General features: G+C 41.4%; 2 protein-coding genes across 3 annotated transcripts in view; one reads left to right on the plus strand and one right to left on the minus strand.

Moving 5' to 3' along the window:
* The first annotated feature begins 78 nt into the window (after window positions 1-78).
* On the plus strand, window positions 79-7,087 carry wdr5 (WD repeat domain 5). The gene is made up of 14 exons (XM_019893969.1): window positions 79-275; window positions 1,231-1,332; window positions 1,427-1,535; window positions 1,632-1,705; window positions 3,423-3,512; window positions 3,987-4,076; window positions 5,230-5,313; window positions 5,553-5,608; window positions 5,694-5,740; window positions 5,836-5,911; window positions 6,005-6,038; window positions 6,161-6,235; window positions 6,314-6,401; window positions 6,537-7,087. The coding sequence occupies exons 2-14, from the start codon at window positions 1,258-1,260 to the stop codon at window positions 6,635-6,637; spliced, it is 999 nt and encodes a 332-aa protein (XP_019749528.1). The 5' UTR covers window positions 79-275; window positions 1,231-1,257; the 3' UTR covers window positions 6,638-7,087.
* Window positions 7,088-12,610: 5,523 nt separating this feature from the next.
* Window positions 12,611-24,560, minus strand: part of rxraa (retinoid X receptor, alpha a) — an 87,370-nt gene continuing 75,420 nt past the window's right edge. For both annotated transcript variants that reach the window (XM_019893884.1, XM_019893892.1), the window contains 5 exons: window positions 21,455-21,584; window positions 18,195-18,327; window positions 16,173-16,264; window positions 13,656-13,761; window positions 12,611-12,914 (listed from right to left, as the gene is read on the minus strand). In XM_019893884.1, the coding sequence (XP_019749443.1) occupies window positions 12,767-12,914; window positions 13,656-13,761; window positions 16,173-16,264; window positions 18,195-18,327; window positions 21,455-21,584 (609 nt within the window). In that variant the 3' untranslated portion in view covers window positions 12,611-12,766. The remainder of the gene's footprint in view (window positions 12,915-13,655; window positions 13,762-16,172; window positions 16,265-18,194; window positions 18,328-21,454; window positions 21,585-24,560) is intronic.

A 24,560-nucleotide genomic window follows, 5' to 3' on the forward strand; every position in this document is an offset into this window, starting at 1 on the left:
AAAATTAACATAATTACAGTATATCCCTTCGAACCACATCTCTACTCTTTTAGTCCCTCCTGGCGCTTCGTAGCTCGTGAAGTAATCGCGCATGCGCTGTAGACACCACTGCAATAGCAGATTCCCCGCTTGTCCTCTTACATCGTTGGTCGCAAACGTCCAGCAGTGAGTCAGTTCGGCCCTACATAAATGTCTTAACGCTCAAATACGTGCACATATTGTTATCGGCGTTTTATGAGGAGCAGAAACCAGACTCCCATACTCCATAAATCCCTGTGAGTATCGATTCACGTACGACGCCTCATTGTGTGCAACGAGGGCCGCTCCTTGGTGGCTAACTTAGTTTGTCAACAGCGTGAGTGCATCGACAGCAATCGGCTCCATGACCACGAGCAGCTCGCAGTTCTTGCATCGAAGTGTAAATTCGGAAAGCTCGAAAGTGGCAACGTTGTCGTTTCTATGCCAAACCTGTAGTAACATCGTAGAGAGGTTGTACCTATAGCATAGCATGTTAGCCTGACTATCCGAGCTGCAAGTGAGGGAATGGTTGGATTTATTCGATGGTATTTCCGTTTCCGTGCATGGTTTTAATTTGAACAATTCTATTTGATTTTGCGTGCAGCAACATTTCCCGTCGGTCCAAAATTGCTTCTCCGTGGTGCAATGCCATATATCTATATGGGGGCACTACCTTACGTTTTCGGTTCTGATGCTGTTTTTTTTTTTTTGAAACATTTTATTTTGGGGTTTTTAAAGAATTATCACGCCAGTAGCATTTAAATCGTGGCCTGTGCAGCTTGCAAACTTGTTGCACTCATCGCTGTTATATTAACAACTAGAAGAAGTTGAATCTGTGGCTACAAGAGCAACATGTACCCCAGACGAATACGGAATGCTGTTTTGAGAATCGGTAATTCCACTGGACAATCTGAAACGTTGGATGTAGAAAAGCTTCACGTCGTTCATGCCAGAAAACGATGACCATGACCAATCGTGAGCATATCTGCACTCTTGCCCAACTGAAAATATAAAAACAATCGCCACCATATTTTGGATTTAATAGGCATTAAACCACACACACACATACACACACACACACACACACACACACACACACACACACACACTTTGATGGGTATTAGCTTAACGGCGATGAACCATGTTATCCTTGAGTGAGGAACTTAAGTTGATGCTGTAATGACATCTGCCACTCCGCTACGCTACTGACAGTGCACAGTTGATGCTTGCTCCATTGCCATGGCAACAGAAGACAAGAAGCCAGAGACTGACACAAAACCTCCACTGGCGACAGCATCTTCCACTCAGAGCAAGGTTGGCCAAACGTCAATACCATGAAGGAAAATAAACAGGCTGCATTTTTTTTTCTTCGGGTTTGGCGATTTATCTGTTGAACGTTGACTTACAGTCAGCTCCTGCCAAGCCCAACTACGGACTGAAGTTTACACTAGCGGGCCACACGAAAGCTGTCTCCTCTGTCAAATTCAGTCCCAGCGGAGAGTGGCTCGCCAGCTCCTGTAAGTTCTTCAGCCAGCTTGACTCATGCGCCTCACTATTTTGCACTTGCATACCTAAAACAACTGGTGGATACCCACTGACTTTTATCCTTGCAGCTGCTGATAAACTCATCAAAATCTGGGGAGCTTACGACGGCAAGTTTGAGAAAACCATATCAGGACATAAACTTGTAAGTAATCTTTTCAAACAGGTCGGCACTGGCCAGAGCCTATCACTAACCTAGGCTAATGTGTCCTTGTAAAATCACAATTCCAGTAAATAAAGTGTAAGTCGTGTGCCTTGTGCCGCATGACGACACAATTTTTTTTCCCTGAATTTGCTTTTCAACCCTCAGAGAACAGATAATATATTTCGATATATCCTGGCCAAAGTAGTTGCAATTCCACTTCAGCACACAGGATATTTCGAGAGATTAACTCATTCACTCCCAAAGACGTTTTTAAACGTCTTTTCAGCCTTGGTCCAGAATTTGACATACAGTATTTATTGTTGTGGTTGTAGTCCGCATTTGATGAGACATTTCACTAATTGTTTTTATAGCTACGTTATTAAACTGCATGACGACTTAATACGATACTATACATGCTGATTTATATAGCGCTTTCACAACAGCGGTAGCTGTAACAAAGCGCTTAACAAAACAGTTAACATAAAGTAAAATAATAAACACAACACATAAGGCGTAGAAAAAAAAGTCGTGTTTCCGGTAACCCGACCGACCGAGAATTTCTACGTCGAAAAAAAACTTTATGGTCGGCATTTTTTTCAAACAACCCTCTACATTTTTGTGTAGAGGGTTTACATCGGTGCAAACTCTCACGATATTCACGTTGAGCGCGTGCGTCGTTTGCCCTGTCGTCTGTCAACAACATTGAAACATGGCGGCGGCCGCGATCTCCGACGACAGTTTAAACCGCGTTTTCTGTGTTACAGTCGCGTGCTCGCACCGTAATGTTTAAGAAAATAGCATCCATTGATGTATCGAAAAAATAAAGCGAACTATTTGATGAACACCACGGGCCGAGTAAAAACCGAGGGCGGAACCTACCGACTCTATGCTGAAATTTCTTGTTACCGGAAACACACTATCTTTTTTGTTTGGCCTAACATAAAACACGGACAGTCGTGCAGTCCTAACCACTTTTCCATCGCACGCTTTGTTGTTTGAAGCAGTTTGAGATGAAAGAGGAGAGAATCAAACAGCGCCGACATCTCCACTGAACAAAACGGGGCTGTGAAAAATGCTGCCCATTACAGGCGCAAAAAACACAAGCGCCCCGGGGCTGTGCAGCACCGACAGTCAATGGCGCCGACATTCCTCCCAATCAAAGTCTGTGCTGGTGCAGGCGTGCTGCCGAGAAGGCGCAACCACCAAGCACAGATTCTTCTCCTTTGACGAACGTCGTGGCCAAAAAAAAAAAAAAGAAACAGCTGAAAACAGTCCACATCAGGTCCACACGACGAAACAACAAACAACATGTGACAAAACAAAAAGACAAAAACAACGAAAAAGAACAAAAAAGCAAAGCTCTTGAAGAACACTTGCCGAAGGCTGCCTACACGGGCGCCATCTTGGGAAAAAACAAAAAAAAAAAATTAAAATACAGGACATCTATTATAAAGATCTTGGTATCGTCCAAAGTATTACTTCTTTCGATAGATGTCGGGGATTTGAGGAACATGACTTGATTTGCCACTTCAGGGACTTGCAATTTGCTCGGCTAAAGTGTGACATAATCTGCATGTCGTTCCTTCATTAGGTTGATGCTTGATAACCTGAAAAATATATTTGTCAACTTTGATCTGGGGACCATTGGTCCCGACGACCGGTAAATGAACATGTCTAAGGAGGTCCTCCTCACATCAAGTTTCCTTTGAATCCACAGGGCATATCAGATGTGGCCTGGTCGTCTGACTCCAACCTCCTGGTGTCTGCATCAGATGATAAGACCTTGAAAATCTGGGACGTCAGCTCGGTAAATTCCCAGGCCTTTGGCGCTTGTGTGTGGTGACCTTGCAGAAATAGTTTTCTCTCTTCTATTGTTCTCTTTGGTTGTATTTGGGGAATGTACGGAATGTTTGACTCACATTGTTCCAATCTGCTTCGTCCTGTCACTGCGTTATTTCATTATTTTGGCTTAATATGAGCATTAGACATCATACTTTATTGCTGTTACGAACCTCCACTCGCAATGATTTACTGGTCTGTGCGCATTTGGGCTCACGGTGATCTTTGCAATAGTTTTTAGAGTGTGTCAAGACAATGCTTTACTGGTGGGGCTGAATATCTTGCTGAATCAGCCATGTGATGTAAGTTGGACTGCTCTGCCTTTTATTTACTGTGTGCGCGCTCGCGTTTGTGTGCGCGAGTATGCGTATGGTGTTGGGTGGGGGTCAATGTTCTGGACTGGAGGGCCAGTAATAATTCTTCCCCCTCTCTGTGTCCACAGGGAAAATGCTTAAAGACCCTGAAAGGTCACAGCAACTATGTGTTCTGCTGTAATTTCAACCCGCAATCCAATCTTATCGTGTCGGGATCAGTGAGTACACACGTTTTGGTTTTATGTTGGTTTATTTTCCGCACTATAGGGCGCACCAAAATGTCTTCCATTTTCTTAAAAGCTCACCAAGAGCCCTAAAATCCGGTGCGCCTTGTGTATGGTCGTTAGGGTAATACGTCGTCCAAGATGGCTCCTTGCTGGAGACATGCTTACAATGTTATAACTTGCTGTTGGTTCAGTGAACTGTGTCGCTGCTTTATTAAATAAGTTGTTGTTGCGGCTCCGAAAAAAGGAGAGCTGTGGTGTTGTTTTTTAAAACGCACACTTTATTAATGGTTTTCATAGTGTCAACAAATACTGGTACGTCTTTGTCTTTGTCTGTCTCCATGCCTTCTTCCGTTTGACTCGAGAGGCGTTCATGGCTGCCTCGGTAAATTAACAATTCCTTCAATGAAACTACAAAAATTGAAAATCATGCATCAAAACAGAAAATCAAGCGAGGAAATCACAAAATAAATTCTATAGCCCCACTACAGAATTTATTTTGTGATTTCCTCGTTTGTGAATACAGTACACAACAAAGGAATAAATAAACACTTCTGAGACAGTCCAGTCTCCTCCAATTTAACTCAATTCAACTGTATTTATAGAGCACTTTCAAACAGCCATTACTGCATACAAAGTGCCGTACATGGAGCAACTAACATATATACAACAATAAAGCAATCATCAGTAACAAAGATGGTAGTCGGCACCAAACAGTAAAACTAAGATCAAATTTACATCTGATTTCTGTTGCAGCTACGGGGCTACAGAATTTATTTTGTGATTTTCTGTTTTGATGCATTACTGTGTTTTCAATTTTCGTAGTTTCATTGAAGTAATCGTTAATTTACGTTTTTTTGGATGTGGTTATGAACGCCTCTCGAGTCAAACAGAAGAAGCGAAGGCACGGAGACGGACAAAGACGTACCTGTAGCACCATCTAGTGGATGCATTGTAGATTGCGCCTTATAGTCCAGTGCGTGCAATATATGAAAAAAATAAAATATAGGCCATTATTTGAAGGTGCGCCTCATAATCCAGTGTGCCTTTTAGTGCGGAAAATACGGTATATAAAATAAAAGGAAGTGGAGGAATTTGTGCTGAACGCTTTTTTTTTTTTTTTTTTTTTTTTTTTACTTGCTCCTAGTTTGACGAGAGTGTGCGAATATGGGACGTGAAGACTGGGAAGTGTTTGAAAACATTGCCCGCTCATTCAGACCCCGTCTCTGCTGTAAGTACCTTACTTAGCAAGTCTCTTAATGTTGAGCGCAGAACATGACATTCTGAATTCATGAAATTATTCTTTGGCCGATATTAGATTATGACAGTATATATTAACTGTGAGCAAAACTTTGATGGTGCTGCGGTTTCATGGTATTAAGAATATTTGGGTTTAAAAACAGCATTTTGAACAAAATCTGATGGAATCTTATGAACCACTAATTGGATCATCTGGATCTCTCCTTTTAGGTCCATTTCAACAGAGACGGCTCCCTGATTGTGTCCAGCAGCTACGACGGACTCTGGTAAGAATGAACTAGAGTTTGCAAAACAGCACATCATTATATCCTGTATATAACAATAATAATCACTTTTTTCTTTTGTCTTCAGCCGAATTTGGGACACAGCATCTGGGCAGTGCTTAAAAACACTAATAGGTACGGGTGTCACATTTGTTGTTTTTATGTTTTTGAAGTGAATATCGTTGAATGTCACCATCGCTGTAAAAGTTGACTTGTGTTGTTCGTGATAGACGACGACAACCCTCCCGTGTCCTTTGTCAAGTTTTCTCCCAACGGGAAATACATTCTGGCTGCGACACTGGATAAGTAAGCAATGAAATATCACTCCAATACTTAGACTTGTCATGTGCCGGCAGATTATGTGTCGTGTAACTTTTTCATTTGTATTTTGCCACTCAGCACACTGAAGCTGTGGGACTACAGCAAAGGAAAGGTGAGTTTGTTCTGGTTTTTTTTCCCCCTTGACTAAAAGAGAATAAATTAAGTCAGCCGATTTTTAGTCTGAATCGTGACGGCGGTGCTTAATTGTTCCTCTGCGTCGTTTCAACTCCGTAGTGCTTGAAGACATACACAGGCCATAAAAATGAGAAGTACTGCGTATTTGCCAACTTCTCGGTCACAGGTGGAAAGGTGAGATGAAATGGAGGGCATTTTTTTTTTCGCCTTCTCTTGTTCTCATTGCATGAGACAAAATGCACTCTCTCACAGTGGATCGTGTCGGGCTCTGAGGACAACATGGTGTACATCTGGAACCTGCAGACGAAGGAGATTGTGCAGAAACTGCAGGGCCACACAGGTACTGCCAACAAAAGCGGTTTCACTTTTCCACAGACAATTGTCAGTAGAATAATTCCAAATCCCTGCGAGACACTGTGTAACTGAGCTGTGTGTTAATACCGTGCTTCTTTTGACTTTCCTTTCAAAATTCCAGATGTGGTCATTTCGACCGCCTGCCACCCGACAGAGAACATCATCGCATCCGCGGCACTAGAAAACGACAAAACCATAAAGCTTTGGAAAAGCGATTGTTAAAGCCTGACCATTGATATTTTGTTTCTTTTTAACACTTTGTTTTTCTATTTTTTATAAAAAAAAAAGAGAGGACTTTTTCTTCCCAGCAATGAGCTTGTGCTGGATGCAGAGCTTGCAGGGAAGCAACTCTCAACAACGATGCGACAAATCGGTTCGGCAGTTTATTCTGCGTGACACTTAAATGCATCCATTCCTTGTGCTTTTGTGTCCTGCCGCACATTTTGTCACGAATCAAAATGGATGACCTAGGTAACAATCCCATGACACCATTTCGAGTACTTCAGTATTATTGGACAGAACTTTTAACCTCGATGTAACACAGTACATGACAATTCACTTAATGTTCCGTGCAAAAAAAATAAAAGGTTCCTACTTTTGCCTTTGATGTATGTGTTATTGTCTAGTGATGTCAATCTTGATTTTGGTTTTCTAATAAATGAAGTACCCATGCATTGCATTCAGTTTCTTGAAACGTACAGTGGTCCATATTTGTTCAAATAAATTGTCAAGTTATTCTGAAAAAAAAACCCATCAAAAATTCAAATTTGTGCAAAGGTCAAATTCAGACAATAGCACTTCGTATCATTTACAATTGTCAATTAGTATGATAAGTAAACATAACATGGTCCTAACAACATGGAAATGTCTAGCCTGACTCATGATTCTGAGCAAGTATGCATTATCTGATTTAACTTCTTTTGAAAAAAAAAATTGTGGGACAAATAAAGCTTATCTTAACTGACATTTCACTGATTTCTATTTCAAAGAAAATCTTTTTTCCTGAGGACTGGCATCTGGTCGTTTGCTGCATGTCGTTCATAAGATGAAAACCTACTGTACTGAGCAAGTACACCCTGTAATATGTAATACATCTGTAACTTGCAATATTATCAGGTACATGCACAACATATATACGCATTTGGCAAAAGGTGCAAAACTAATTGCTTCTCATCACTTGAGCGAGTGCGCGAAGGGGACTGCCACACACAATGATGGCTTTTTTTTTAAAGCACAAGTTGTCACCACAGAGCCACGAAAGATGACAACAGCCGATGTTTAGGCTTAGTTTGTGTTTAACACATATTTCTGTAAACACGATTTTGGACAGCGAGCATACTAACCTTTTTTCCTGGGTTTGGTCGTGGAATCATCCGCATAAAGCACATTGATATTTTTAGCACGGCTGCACCGATACCCGCAATTTTTGCACTAAGTACAAGTACTTATATTTGAGTACTTGGCCAACTTGATCATGCCATTACATCTTTCAGATGTTTTATCCTAATAAATTATTGTTTATGAACACAAAACAGCAACTTTTTCAGTTAAATACTTTTTGGAATAACAACCTGTCATTTACTGACATTTGAATATCCAGCTGCAAGTCTTGACACGTCACTTCAATGTCGCCGGTTACACAAGGTACTGTAATGCAGTTACGTGGTGTCTGAGTCTGACCACTAGGGGCGCTATTTAAGAGAGGTCCACAGATAAGAACCTCAGAAGAGTGTCAGTGCTTCTTTCTAGTGTCATTTATACTTTGGCAGAATATGCTTTGTTGCATTCTCACCGTTACACAAAATCCAGCAGCCGTGTTCACTTTGATGTTTTTTTTAATTTGTTTTTTTTTTCTCTTTGTCCATGAAACATCAATGGACAACACACAAAGAACAGATGACAAAAGGTCCATCTCCTTAAAAGTTGACACAAAAGTATGACGGGACAGTTTGCCACTTGGCGGCGATAAGTCGAACACAGCAAAGTAAAAGCCACAGTTTATTAGCAAGGTGCCGGATCCTCCTCAACATTGTTGTCTGCGTAAACATCAGCCCACAAGAAGAACGGGACAAAAACGAGTACGTAAAGCAAGGGACAAAGTTTACTTTTCTACAAAAATAGATATTCTCTTCTCTCAAGTTTTTTTGTTGTTGTAACTTTTAAACGTTCTTGATAGTTTACTGTCTGCACCAAACAAATTGTGATTGTGTCACAAGTTCAGCTTTTTTTTTCCTGATGACATTTTTGAACATACAATTGCCAAGCAAAACATATTTTGAGGAGGTTAACGTCCTTAACTGTAACCGCCGTTTTTTCTATACGGTTTGGATGTCCCATTAGTCTGCTGAGGAGCTGGTTGTTGTTACTATACACATTTGGGGCTACTGGATTCTGCTGGTTGTTGTTTTTAGAAAGGCTGCAATGCATAAAATTCTCCTCCTTGATAATTGTGTCAAAACACCAGAAAACATGGCCTGGAATTATTTTGGTCTGAAAGACTCCTCTCCCTCTTCCAATGCTGGAAATACTCAGGGAACAGATCTGCTGATATATTTATTTATAAATATATACACATATACATATTAACAAAATATAGCTTTTACGTTATGAAGCGTCTGTGAAAGTTACCATTTTATATCATGTTTGATTTCTTATAGGGGGCGATCTTACACAACATCCACATTTTATGGCTTAAAAGACCTGCATTTGTCACCCATCACAGTCTTGAATGAGTACTTTTTTTTTAAACATTTTAAATTTTTTCGGCGAAACTCGCAGCTAAGGATTCTGACTAAGAAGCTGCAATACTCCTCGAAAAAGTTTTTTTTCCGTCCAACATACAAATTATCCTGATTTTGTACGCATATATTTTATATATAAATAATGTACTGTAAACTGAGCTCACACTGGCAGTCAATACTCTCACCTGGATAATTCATATCACTAATACAGGCCACATTGCTTTCAGGGAAACGCCAATAAGTCATGAATAGTTATTGCTCCTTTTGTTCCCTCTTCCTCCCTCTTTTTGGCAATAGCAAGCACAGAGACTGTGCCACATAAACCCTGTGAGAAAGTGCCGTCTCTGTCAAGATGGGAGAAAAAAATAAAAGGAAAAAGAAGTTGTGGTGTTGCAGTGCGGATTTCCGTCCACTAGAGGGGGCAAGAAGCTCATCCCTCGTTTTTACACGCTCATCGCCTTGGGACGAATTCAGGGGCTTGCCTTTGAAAGACCCTCAGATTTTTCACCCCTGCCGAAGGCCTTCCGTGAAAGTGGACCTCAATCAGACGATAATTACACACGCGTGTCCGGAACGTCCTTTGAGATAAACAAAGACTCACATTTAACCTAACACGGCCATTACGTCATCGGAGTCTTGGTCAAATAGTAGCAGAGTTGTCAGAGTGCCACTAGAATCACGAAAGAGTGTTCACGGCTCTTTTTGTCAGGACTATTTGGGCCATACTGAAAAGAAAAGTACAACATAAAGTAATGAGAACAGAGTCATATGATTTCTGGCCCTGGGATCGACTCCGGCTCAACCAGCAACCCTAAAAACAACAAGCGGAATTGAAATTAAATGGACAATAGTTTTGATGTTTGAACCTGAGAATAATGTCGTTTTAGTCAAAGAATAACATTGTGTGAAAAAAAATCACGATGTTATGACAATTTGACAAAGAAAAAAAAAACTAATTGTGAGAAATTCCAAATGTGCAGCAAAATCATAAGGTTAGGAGACAGATCACTTATGAAGTGTTTGTTAAAAAAGATGAGGTCCCCCTCCCCCCCCCAACAACCTCAACATGTTAATTCCATCCTGTGTAATAGCTTTGTTAAAAATATTTAAATTCTGGTAATCTGGGAATATGACTTATTCTCTATAATTGCAACCGTACTGTTGTACGATAAGGATTTTTTTTCATATTATTATATTTCTTCATTTTTTTTGTGTGGCTCTACTGATCCTTATTAAACATTCTGATTAGACTTTACACAGATCGGCGTCAATTATTTGTGAATTCTGGGCTGGTCTCAATTCCCCGTGAATAGCGGGGGATCAACCATACGGAAATAAACAACTTATTTAAATATATACATTGGTCCATATTCTGACCAGATCAGTGATCAGTTTTTTGTTTTTTTTTACTTGACGATCGGTGATTCGCTCCAAAATCCTGATTGTGTAAAGCCTAATTCTGATCAAGTAGACCAAATTCAGTTCGAAGTTCACTAAACTGCAGATCAGAAGGTCAGCTAAAGTCTTCAACATCCTCTTTGAATAAAAGAAGTAAAATGGTCTGAATAGTAATAATAAATTGGATTTCAACTGACGGGTGGTAGAGCCCAGATTCTTTGTTCGGCCTCCTTAGTATGAATAAAAACACAGTGCTCAGGTCCTGACTGCTTCAAAGTGCTGATGAAAGAAATAACATGCAGATCAAAAGAAAATTGATGAAATTCTTTTTTTTTAGTGTTCTTTTTTCCCTCTCATATCGTTATTCATGTCCCCTTGACTCCGTTGTTCCGTAATCTATATATACTGTATATACATAATTGAAGACAAAAAAAAAGCCATTTGCTTCTTATGTAAAGCCAATAATGAGTGAGTGGGGATGTGAGGAGAGCAACGTGTCGACTATCCGCATGAAGTGAGAATGAGCAACTTTGTTTTTGTGTCAACCCCAACGGAGGGCAAGAGAATGCCACGGAACAGCAGAATATGAGTGTATATGTCGAAAACGTTTCATATTTCATCATCAACAAATGCTTCCGAGAGAGCGCATGTTTTTGTCCCGCTGAGGAGGGAAAAGAACCGGGGGGGCCATCCTAATTGGGACGGGGGCCAAATCCCCACCTCACAGGTCAATCAGCTCTGTCATGAGGTTAAGTGCAACGTAACAAATAAACAAACAACCGCTCTGCTGCAATGACAAGCGCTTCTCTTTCTATGGACGTATACTGTCAAAATGAGGCGAGCCAAGATGAGGAGGGTGAACAAATTGAGGTAATAGTGCAGTGCTGCTCTGAAATGGAACAAAAAAACAAAAACCCAAAACACAACACGAAAATACTGTTTCTGGTTGCAACTTCCTGCGCAGAAAGAGATGAGGTGATCTTGAGACGCTAACACCTGCAGTGTTGAGCGGTTGAGAGGTGGAGGTCGGAATTCACATCAATGAGAGGGGCGGTTGGGGTGGAGCGGGCGACAGCTGAAATGATCCAAGGTTGACACTGCTACCTTTAACGCTGCATTCCAAATTCACACGCCATACCTTTTCTGTTGCAAAGATTAAAAAAAAAAAAAAAAAAAGGAACAGAAAGTTCGAATGCCAGTTGCCGGTGTCAACTGACAACTGCCTGGCTTCTTCCTGTGTGCACAAAGAACTGTGCAGATTGTACATACATGACATGCCCCCCTCCCCCAACGCCGCTTCAGCATCTCGAGGTGGATCACAACATTTTCCTGATTTGGCTGATTCGGAAACTCGCCTTCACCAATGTTGTAGCACAGTGTTGATACAATAAGACATGGTTGGATTTGTTTGGAACTGGGCCAGACACCTGAGGTTCTTGAACACTTGAACACAAATGCAGTCTTTGTAGCACACCTGTCAAGTAAGTTCGACATCCCAGAAAGCTGACACCCTTTTTCCTTTCTTTGTTTTTGAAACAACTAGTGCAAGACGTGTTGAGTCCAGTCAGGGAAGGACCTCCAGTTTGTTTTGAATCCGTCTCGACGAAAAAGCAAGAGGCCCAGATGGTCCGTGTACCTGTGCGATTGTCCTGCTTACAGGACAATCGCACTGAGATTCAATCAGGCTGAGAGTCTCAACATGACGTCCACACCATGTTTGCATACACCCACCCGGCAAGTGTTGCGTGTGAGGGTGCTGAATCATCTTGTCAAGATGCTGGGAAAATGCTAATAATGGCTCAGTACATTGCTTATGTCTTCTCTCCACCGCATGTTTTTGTGACACACACACACACACACACACACACACACACACGGATATGTGTGTGTGTGTGTATGTGTGTATGTATATACATACACATATATATATATATACATACACACACACGCACATACATATACATACATACATACATACATACGTACATACATACATACATACATACATATATACATTATATATATAGTACTATACAAGGTATAAAAACACACCCATAATGAGTTTGTTGTTTCTGGGGGGATTTTACAGTGAAAAGGGAAAATGTTCACCATGACATAATTTGTCTCTCAGTGGAGGTGGGACATCTTAAAAAAAAAAGACCCTGCTGGGAAATGACGAGGAGGCAGATGACGGGCTCCATCCTCTCCGTTATTATGTCATTTGATGCGGAGCTTCTAGCATTTCCATGAGGAAAGTGTCGATGGGCGTGTCGCCTATGAGTTTGAAGAAGAACAAGTGTTCCAGACACTTGAGGCCGATGGAGCGCAGCGCCGGTAACCTCAGCAGCAGCTTGGCGAATCTGTCACACAGCCAGGTGATGAAGTTAGTGAGGGGGCGGATGGAGGGAATGTTCAGATCAGGTTCCACCGAGCAGTATGGTTCACTTTGGCTCAGTATGCATTTATCAGAGTCAGAGGTCATTTGCTCTGTTAAGAGGTTCTGGACTGTATTTCATTCTTTTTCTTCTCAAAATACAGTTTGTAGAAAAGTAGAAAAAAGGTTGAGAGGAACGATTTCTGCTATAACAGAGATCAGACATGGGCTACCGGTGACCCGCAACCATGTATTAATCCTTTCATGCACAAATAACGACAACCTGGAACCTGATAACACGATAGGCTGTCCACTGTAGTAACCGCTGTCCCTGAGAAGGTTAAAAAAATGCTTTGTCTTGATTCTTGTTTTTTTTGTTAGCGGGGGGAATAATGTTTTTCCCTGACTAGCTCTGGCACACACAATGTGTTCTGGCAAAATAAAGAAATGGGGGGTATAATTTCCTTTCAAGGATGTTCCATAGGTTCTCAATAGGCTTGAGGTCAGGGGATGGTCGTGGCCACACGGTGAAGTTTTTTTCTCCTTTTTAAACCCAGAGCAGCAAAAATTTCAATGGTATTATTTGTAGCATGGAATGGTACATTGTCATGCATTCGATTGATTTTATTGCAGAAGGCACTGTTCCTTTTCTTAGCACGGAAGGAAATGACCGGTGGGAAACTCCGGCAAGTCTTTTTGACTTTTAAATTGTAAGCGTGTGTTATACCTGCCAGGTTGCTCGGGATACTTGTGTTTGCAGTAGGCCTCTAAAGACGCGTAGACTTTCTCTCTGAGAGCTTCTACCTCACTTGGGTTTGACAGACCTTTGGAGTCTGGGAAGAGACACACACACAAATGACAACTCAGAGACAACACGAAAATAAACTTATTTATACTTGAGGGGTTACCATTTATGATTTCAGATTGAAGGCAGACCACTGTTATGAAAGTTCAATTTCTAACCTCTATGGAATGGGATTGTGAAACACAGATGAAGGGCAGGAATTTGCGATCAACAAGTTGAGCTTTAACCTCCCGGCCCTTTGAGGACCTTTTGTACCTCGTATTCTGTGCAATTAGCACTCCCCTTTCATGACATTGTTGACTAAATGTGGGGATGAAAAACAAAAAAACAAAAACATTTATCACTAATGGCTGAACTCAAGATGACACACAGTGAGAATGAAACGCTCAATTTTTTTTTTCTTTTTTTTTTCTGTCAGAACAATCTGGCGAACTCTAATTAACAATAACTGAGGCAAAGGAGTGAAGTGGGGCCACCAGGCCCGGCGGAGTCTCCCAACAAAAGTGGAACACAGAGGATCAGTGTGTCTGGTGTGGTCTAATCCACATTGGCCTCAGAGGGAGGGCGAATCCCACACTGGGTCCTGTTGATGGTTTGGTTTAATGGGTTACATTGACAAGACAGCATGTTGGTTTGTAACATAGTGCAAAACATGGAGCTCAGGTCAGAGAAGTTGTTGTGGCAGGCTCTGTTTCACAAGGAAATCAGGCTATCTGAAAGATGTCCCCTTTGTTCAAAACAGGAATTCAAGAACTGAATTGCAGTGGGTCCACTTTTCTTTCAGCCAGCCACTGACAACTCAACATCGGCCAAAATTGTTATTTTAGGACACATTTTCTCAAAGGGTTGGGACGTGGGCGTGTAGAAATTGAAAAAACTTTGAAAAAACTAAAACAAATACAGTGGTACCTCTACTTACGATTGTCTCTTCATACGAAATGTTCAAGTTATGAAATGCCTCAACAGGAAAATATTGTCTCTTGTTACGAAAGAAATTTCAAGATACGAAAGGTAAAAATACAGTATGGGCTGCTACTCGCAGCTCCGAGTTCCCTGAATAACACCGTACTTAGAGCTGCTCTGCTATTACTGAGCATCATCCTGGCATCCCATTGGCTAAGAGGGGCATCTACCATACGTGTCTATGTGTGTAGATAGATAGATATGTGTCAATGCAGCGTCCTCGTCATTCGCCCCTCGGGCCATGAAGCGTTACGATAGTTTTATGTAAATGTGAATCACCCAAAAAATGTGTTCAATATGCTGATGTTTGCCTTGGACATTTTCGAATGATTGTTAAAAGCTGACAAAAGCAAACGTCATTGGATCAGGCAAAAACCACTTCTGAGAGAGAACACGAACTAAAGAGGGCAAAAAACAATGAAGACACAGTTAAAAGTTCAATGACCATCATTTTTATTCTTTATTCTTTTTTTCATTATGCACAACTCTCATTTATTGTGCAATAATCTAATTGTAACATGTATTTGTTACATATTTTGATGCATTTTAATGCTTTAAAAAACATTTATGTCTGCATTTTGGGGGACTTGGAACGGATTAGCGCATTTACATGGAAAACATGTCTCTACTTACAAATTTTCTCGTTCAGAAATTTCATCCAGAACCTATTAATTTTATAAGTAGAGGTACCACTGTGAAAAAAAAAAAAAAGACTTAAAATCACATAAAAAAAAAAAAAAAAACGATTGAAAAATCCAAAACGATGATAACTATGTTAATACACAGCATCATTTTTAACAAACGGGACATTTCTGAATGTAACATTTTTGGAAGCACTTGAATGTGAAAATGAAGAGTAATTCAACCTAGGCATGTGCAAGAACGTTCCAAACCAAAACAATCATGTTTGAACACGGAGGCCCTTGTGGTGTTTGTGCTTAAAATGCTTCTCCACCAAAGTGCACTGCGTGAAGCACACACACACCGACACATCAGTCCCTGAAAGTTTCAGAAGCAAACGCTGGAGAAGTATTTTTGTGAAGGCTACGTAGAATCGCTTTTGGTTGAATCTTTCTCCTCATCTACCTGTTGCAAATTAGTACATAGCCGAAACCTCTTCATTCACTTCAGTTCATTCTTTCCCAAGTTAAGTGTGCATTTGCCCATCAAAAATGCCTCACATAAAAAATCCGTCAACACTCTTACCAGAGCTGAGCCGGTTACAATTTTTTTCACCCGTTTTTCGTCATCTCAGATAAGTAAATACTTGGTCTGCAACATTTCACCCATTTTCCGGCAGCGTCTCAAGACTGCAAAACCCCAAAAGTTTGTTCATTCCAGGTCCACAACAGGTTTCAGACATGTCTCTGCTGTTTTTAACAGGTTTTAATTTCTCCGTCGGATCCTTGGTGTTTGCGTATAGCTTCCTGAAAAGAAAAAAAAAAAAAAGCACTGAAAAGCTCACTCCTAGATTACCTGGGTTGAAAAGGACTATAGCTCGAAGGCACCCCAGTTCTGTCTTATCCATCTGCATATCCCGCATCTTGGACACCAGCTCTGTGAGCACTCTGCACCGAAGACACAAAAAAGGTGGAGATGAAAAGACATAACGTGTTATAGGTGAAAATGAGTTCACGTAAAAGGGGTCTCATTTCCGATCAAACCGATTGTGAAAGGATAAACGCATGCCAATAAATTGTCACAGCTCTCTTCCAAAAAGTCATTTGATTTAGCGCAGCTGTGTCATGGTAGCAAAGTCACAGAGCAAAACTGTGTGTAATGTGTGACATCACTGGGAGGGAGCGTCGGCACGTTCCTTCGCCCTTCACCGCCAAAGTCACACCCCTCTTCATTCGGGTTGCCCCACCGCCCTCACGTTCTTTTTGAGTGGAGTCAATTGTGACTCATAAGCTCATTGTGATTCAATTCGCCACGAGGAACAACGCAGAAAAAAAAAGAACAGACTGAGGTGTTTATGATCATCTGTTTCGTTTAAATGAGGGAGACAGCGAGAGGGAGAGGTTTCGATAAATAAACATTATCAGCTCTGTGTATCTTAAAGCGCGCCACACTTATTACAGAGCTGTCATTTTTCCCGAGGCCGTGACTGGCGAAGATATTGACAGATGACGCCAACGCTGCTATTAATCCTACTGCCAGTTTTTTTTTTTAATCTCCCGCTCAAGGATGATCCAAGCGGCAAAACAACAGACACTCATGAGCCACTTCATTAGACACGCTCACAGAATCAAATTCCAGGACAAGAGGCGCAACAAATTCCGTTTACAAATGACATGGTATTTGATTCCTCTTCAAATAAGATGTTAGAAGAAGTGTGCGGGGTGACATTGCTAACTACAACTACAACTTCTCCGAGTGTGAATCGAAAACGGAGCGTTTTTGTCTTTGTAAAGGCAAGATTTTGAACGCGGCTTTTGTAGTGGATCTCATTCGATTGCGCGGCGGTCCGTAACGTTGTGAAAGAGATCAAAGCAGCATGTTTCCATCTTACAGAAAACCGCAAGATGCAAATGCTTTGCAGCATAAATCATCGAAAAATGCTCAACAGATGCTGCAGCCGCCTGTGAGATATTAGCCTGTGACAGTTTGTTGACCTGAAACATCAACAGCAGTCACCGGGGGTCCTTCACCGGAATGGCTTTTTATTACCCCCGCCCCCTCCCGTGCCCTTTAGCGTTGGGCATAATTAATTATTCTAACACACTGTCAACGAGGAAATGTTTTGATTGTTTAGTGCTGAAGAGGAATTTGCTGTGAGAGAAGATACACGAATAAAGTCATTCAAACAGCACAAATAATTAAAAACACGCGTGCCAATAAAAAAAAAAGGACAGTGGAGCCTCTAAAGTAAAACATGAAAACAAAACACTAACTTAACTTTATAGATGATTGGCAAGGTAATAAAATGCAGTGGAGTGGCTTTGCATATCCCCCTCAAGTATTTCCATATTAATTTAATGATCACAATTAGAGCTGGGTGATCTCGTATATTTTCCGCAAAATATTGATTCATTTCATGAATCTGTTCTACCTCGCTACCAGAAAAAGCAAATGACAATCACATTATTCAAAAATAAATGAAGCATCTCCCCCTACTGGTTGAAATATTTTTCTCAGCATTAACTGGGATCAACAAAAAGATATATTTAGCAATAAATCCGATTTTCTTGACATATACAGGCATGCCAAACGCAATAATAGAATATTTCTGAATTTATATCGTTACGCCACTCGGCCCCCCATCAAAAATTTTTGTTGATGCCGTGTCACAGTTTTTTTTAAATTTTTTTCAATGTATGCCTTTTGCAACGTTGTGGGGCAGTGCCCCAGTGTCAGTCTTTTTCTACTTTACAGGTTCCACAGTTTTTTTTTGTGATGTAGTAACGCTTAAAAACATTGATGGACATCCTAAATAGGCAGGTGAAATCTGCTTCAATTCAGATGAGACAACCCCCCCCCCCCCACCTCCCCACAGACCTGTCAAAGATGGCTCCCACTCCAGCACTATGGGCGCTGTTGCGGTGTACGTGCAGCCCGGTCGCCAACAGGATCCCGTCTTTAACGGCGATCGAACGGTGCGAAAATGACGCTATGAGGAGTTCATTCCAACCTGCGGCAAAAGATGGTGAGAGGGATTGAGGAAAAGTGTGAAGTAATGGGAGAAAACAAGCAAATCCTGGTACAAAAGTTCACGCTGCTTTCAGGCTAAATGAAACTGACAACAAAAGGGTGGGTGGAGAGGGAGGTGGGGGTTGGGGGTTGGGGGGGCTGCAATGATTCAATTAAGCTGCGTGGTGAAAGCGCTCAGGGTTCTCAAGCGCCGGCATCGGGTTATTACTAAGACATTGGATTCATACTTTCTGAAGAGACAGGCGTGTAAAAGGGATGAACCGTGGCTGCCAAGGCGATAAAGACAACAGGCTTGATGTGCCAAAGCAGGGGCTTGACACCGAGAGCACCGAAGACACAAGACGCTGATCTTTGAGTGACAGGGCTCCTTTAACAGTTCTGCCTGGCAACACTCGCCTCTTCTCCCCAGAGTTGAGTTCGATACGAGAGGAGCCGGGTTTTCTTTTTATCTGTGATGCAGCAGAACTAAAGGGGTTATTTATAGAAAACCTGAGAGCTGAGAGGAGACGAGCTCTCTGGAATAACGTCTCGCTCGCGCTCGCTCTCTCTGCTTAGCTGAAGTCTCTCCATCACTTGTGTGTGCACAGCATAAAGACTGATGGGAGGATGCTTTTTTTTCCAGGGGTGTGTAATAGCATTTCTTTTCCTCAAGGTGGATTAGGAATATGATGGTGTAATTTGGAGCGACAGGCCGCCGATGGGGGCAATGTGCTGGGAGACCCCGATAGACTCTCCTGCAATGTGATGTTGGTGAATGGAGAAGTGACAGACAAGTGGCACTGTTTGAAATCCCTACTTGTATGATCATGAGCATCGCCACAAATATCAGAAGACAAAGTTCTAGTTTGCCTCTTGGTTGACTCACAGGAAATTGAGAGCAACACGTGGCTGTGATGAGTGTGGGAACTAAGAGTAAACTATTCCACTGTTTGGTATTGAAAACACTACATTATGTTGCAGCAATTAATGAAGTGGGATTCAAGCGGCAATAATAGAGTCAACTAACTTGGGGAAAATACATGCTTTGACAAAAGTATTGGGACACCTTAGATCGCCGTTGATGTGACATGCCATCATTGCGAATCCTAATTACGAGCACCGCTGATGTCAATCGCCATCATTTGCAATTTTTTTTTTTTTTTTTTTTTTTAAATGGGAATGGAAGGAGAAAGGTCTTGGTCAACTCTGGTTTGATCATTTAGCCGTGACAGTCCATTCATCGATCCATTTCCAACACCGCTTTTCCTGAACATTGTCCCGGGGAGTTGCTGGAGCTTATTCCAGCAGACTTCGGGCAGAAAACATGCATCGTCAATCAACCTACTGTCAACAGTTGTTGGATGAGAGCTAAAGTTGAAATCGCTTCATTCCAGATTCTATGAAAGCAAAAGTGACTCAATTTGGCAAATCAGAGACAAATGAAGAATAAATAGTTACATACTAAGGAAGATAAAAAGAAAATAAGTACGCTTGCAGATAATACAGTAAAAGCGACAGTTTAGAGTAAATATTTTCGGGGTTTGGGGGGTTTACTATGTAGTGGAATGGCTGGATTGAATGTCTTTCAAAACGCCAAAATGAACCCATAATTGTGAAGGATCCAAACAGAACAAGCCCAAGCTGCGGACCCAAACATCCATCCATTTTCAACACCGCTTATCCTGAACATTGTCGCGGAGCCTATTCCAGCAGACTTCGAGCAGAAGGCAGACTACACCCTAAACTGGTCGACAGTCAGTCACAGGGCACATATAGAGACAAACGACCATTCAGACCCACAAGCACACTGTCACCGAGTGGGAAACGATCCCACGCCGCCCGCACACTAGTCCGGCGAGTGTACCACTACACCATCAGCGACTAGCTGTAAAAGTCAAAAACAAAATAATAATAATAACCATGGACTGCATATGGTAGCACTCTTTTGGATGAGATCATTGTGTGTCATAACAATGAGTAGGTTTCTAAAACATGGCGGACACTTGGAAATGCTACAAGCAAGTTGTGATTGATCGGTCAACGTGTTTGTCAGGTTAAAGCTACTATAAAGAGTATCACAAAGGAGAGAAAAAATGACTGATGAGATTAAGAAGCGAGAAGCTAAGAAGTAGAAGCGATGACATAGTGTACGACCATACGACCATAGACACACACACACACACACACACACACACACGCATGGCAAGCATGCAAGCACACACACTACTAAATACTACTACTACTACTACTACTACTACTACCACTATCAGATAGAGGGCAAATAGTAAAGGCTGTCAAATGTAAAATTGTTACATATGTAATGCATTGTAAATACATTATCTTGACATCATAAGCAAGTTTTAGTGGTTGCTGGAATTTTTTTTTTTTAAATAGTTCATTGGAGAGAAAATTATTAGCAACAAAGTCATTGCTGTGCATGAAATACATCTCGCAAAAATCTTGTTTTCTGTGTTTGGGTGAAACCAATCCATGTTTTACTGCCGATTACTTAAAAAAAAAAAATGGAATAAGCTGGAAACAAACTTTTTGTGGTGATGAAAGAGAGTCGAATCCTTCATGGGGTAGCATCTGTGTTGACATAAAACAATATTTTTGGAGACTCGATAGATCAGTAAGAATGCTCTAAATAAGGGAGGCACTCAAGAGGTCTCTTTTCTGAAAATAGAAAATTGGAGTCGAGGGTTGTGGTCTGTGGGAGAGTTAAGTTTTCCCCACCAAACCCAGCTGTAGCCTTTAAAACATGGCTGAAGAACCTGCCTCCAAAGTTGCTGAAACTTTAGAAAGCACAAACCCCCACCCCCATCCCGGTTTGCTGGGTAAATAAATGAGACAGTGGTTTCCGGAATCGAAACAGACATCGTTCTTATGAATCGAGTACACTTCTTTAGACTTCCCGTGGAAGCTTTCTGAGGTCAAAATGAACCATATGCTCAAGATTCACCCTGCGCTCTCATTGATGCAAAATATGTGTCCCATGACTTCATCCGTCATATGTCTATGAATTGTAGAAATTACATTGTCTGTTCTTAAATCTAATAATAATCATAATAATTGCCATTGTGGATGAGTTAGGTCAGACAAAACATTTGCGTGGATTTTGAACTGACCTGCTCGTAGAAGGATGACCTGGTCGTCCAGTGGCAGCTCCGAAAAGTGGGGAATTCTCTTGGCCCACTCAACCAACGTAAAGAGCTGTTTGTCCGCAGCCTGACAGATATTTGTCACCGGGTCGTTTGGCTGCAAGGAAGGAAAGACAGAAATACTTAAAGTTGGGCATTTATGTACCAGATTCAATTCTCATTCAAAGTATTATTTTTGATTAAAGAGCATTTATTTATTCGCATTTCAAACATTACAGAAAAATAAACCCCCCCAAAAAAATGATATTGGGGATTACCTGTCAAATTTACGGGCAGCTGTGGCAATAGGCTTACATTGGGTGGTTGTCTAATATGTCTTAAGCACCATTTCTATATGAACAGTGCAGAAAAAAAGACTTTCACGAAGCAGGCTTCTTTTTTTTTTTTTTTTTGGTTCTTTAAGCAGACACAAAGCAGCTGTTTGGACCATTAATGGAGCTCAAGAGGCCCAAGCTGACATTTCGCAACAGGGCTACGGAGCTTTAATTTGACTTCTTCTGCAGATTGGTCATGGCTCCACTGTTTTTTAGACATCCTTTACATGTTGAAAATGCCACCATTTCCGTGGTAGAGAATCAGATATAGACCGAAAATAAAACCAGGCGGTTCTTGGAAGTGGGGCGGATAAAGGTCACGCTGCCTTTGTCCATTTCGCTGGCAAAATAGGAACATTGGCTAGTTTCTGTGCGAATTAAAAGGCCCGCATGAATCAAGCAGGAAAAAGTCATCTTATTGATTTCATTTCATTAGAGCCACTCAAGTTATGAGAGCGGATGAGCATAAAAGCTTGCAGAAAGGATCACGCAAATGAACACCGCAATTATTTTTCAAGTACTTTACGTAAGACACTGAAAAAAGGCTTTTATCAAGCCTTTCTTCACTTTGGGAAAACATGGAGAATGATCTGCTGTTAGTTTCATCAAATTTAAAGATGCATTCGCGTACATTAATCTTCCTCTCATGAATCTGTGGGGAACACAAAGATATGTCGCATGTAAACAAACCTATGCAAGGGGAGTCTCTTTTATACTTTGTATAAAAGCCGTTTTTCTTCCCCCCCCCCATATCACCGTTTTGTATATATGGCGCATATAAAATTCAGATCTACCAGATTCAAGCGATAATGAGTCTGTGTGTGAGCTTTTATTTAAAGAGAAGACGTGCTGAATAAGGAACACGATTTGAGGTGAGCATGGTGGTGTGGCCCTCAAAAAGTGTTTCAACAAATGGGGAAATTTATTGGCCACCCCTTCTCTTTTGGAACAAACCTTTTGGGACATGGAGTCATGAAAAGCGGAGAAAAAAAATATTAGAAATGAAAGTTGGGTCCGGAACTTACTGGATAATGTGTTTTACAATTAATTAGGTCATTGAATGTACTCCTTCCCTTTACATAATACTTTGGATACGGTGAAATAATTGTCCAAACACTTGTTAAGAACCTCTGGAAACAAAGACGGAGCACACCCTTGTGTATTTTAAATGAGGTAAGTCTACTTAAGTTCCAAGTATCCCCGTGTGAACTCGCACACGAACATAATCGGCAGAACCTCCCGAGTTTCTTTCTCCAAAGCCTGTTGATCGATTCTAAAAGCTTGGAGGATCCAAACTATCAACTGCACCTCTCAAGAGGAGATTAGTTCAGGATGAAGGAGAAAGCGTCCCTCCACTCACGTCCTCCTTTTGTAACACACAGACCAGAGACATCGCTGTCTGTCCTCCGTATTCCCTCCCTTCGGTGTGAAACTCACACTGACTGCTCAATATCACAGAGTGGAAACCAGGAATAAAAAAAAAAAAAAAAAGTTAGAGCAGACACAAAGACGACACTCTTGGAAAATGAAAGTGGTGTCGTATTCTTCAGTGGGAGAGTGAATACGGGCAACTCATGAATATTGCAGCATCTGATCTCCTTGGGAGATGCGGTCGCTGTAGTTGGGCATGACGGATATCGTGAGACGCTCTTGCTCTCAAAAGCACGTAAACAAATCGGCTAATTCGTCGCAAAAAAAAAAAAAAAAAAGGGCAGACCCGGTCGAAACAAAAAGGCGACCACAATGTGTCTCAACAGTGCAAAGCAGTTGAAATTCTCCTCTTACACAAGTCCCGGAGTTGTCGTTAAAGACGGCGAGCCTCATGAATGCTGCATGACTATCTGAGCGGTGTTTACACTGACCCGGTTTCTTTGCCTCTGTTTGTGAAGATGACAGGGGAGTTTTCCTGCAGCAATCCTCGGGCATCGAATTGCTGTAGTCACTGTTCAAGTCTCAAAGTAGCATTTAGGATGTGATTTGGTCACAATGGAGGGGCCCATTGTGAGCTATGGGGGATGGGGTGGGGGCTCCAAGAAGTATCAATTTCACTACCGTTTAGCAAGTCCTTCCATTTCGAGTGACAAACAATACGTAATGGTAATGAAAAAAAAAACGTTTTATGCAAGCTCGGGGGGAAAAAAATGCCGGGCATGCACATTCTCCTCTAAAAATTCCATCGCTTGAGGAGAAAGATTTTGATTTCAATTTTTCATTATTCTCCTTGAACCAGCCTATAAGAGCGTGATAACAAGGAGAAAATTGGATGCTCAACACATCAGCATGGAAACGAATTACTCATGTGTCCTACTTTTTTTTTTTTTTGAAACTCATACGTCAGGAGTGGGGATGAATCATCATTTAATTATCATTTAAATAACACAACACTTCTTGCTGATATTTCTATGAGGAACTGCAGCTTTACAGAAATATGAGCATAGACATTTGAGAACATCTATCCAGAAAAAAACAAAACAAAAACAATAATAAAACACCTGCAGCATTCGGTAAATAACGCCTCTCCCCCATCTTAAGTAGAGCCCCCTCCTTATCAGACTCAACACACATTACTAACACGTGTTTAATTTCTGTTCTAGGTCACCATGAGATAAACACACTTGATTCAGCTTGGCCAGACCCCAGCCATTAGACGGCGGTGGTGGCCCATTCATGCTTGTGCACTCATGGTCCGGGCCTTGTGATTAATTACAGCACGGGGCACTGCTTCTCAATGGAGATCTTGCAGGAGAGAATGGGGGAGG

Source organism: Hippocampus comes, unplaced genomic scaffold (assembly GCF_001891065.2).
Source record: "Hippocampus comes isolate QL1 unplaced genomic scaffold, H_comes_QL1_v1.1 scaffold123, whole genome shotgun sequence".
In the NCBI taxonomy this organism is placed as follows: Eukaryota; Metazoa; Chordata; class Actinopteri; order Syngnathiformes; family Syngnathidae; genus Hippocampus; species Hippocampus comes.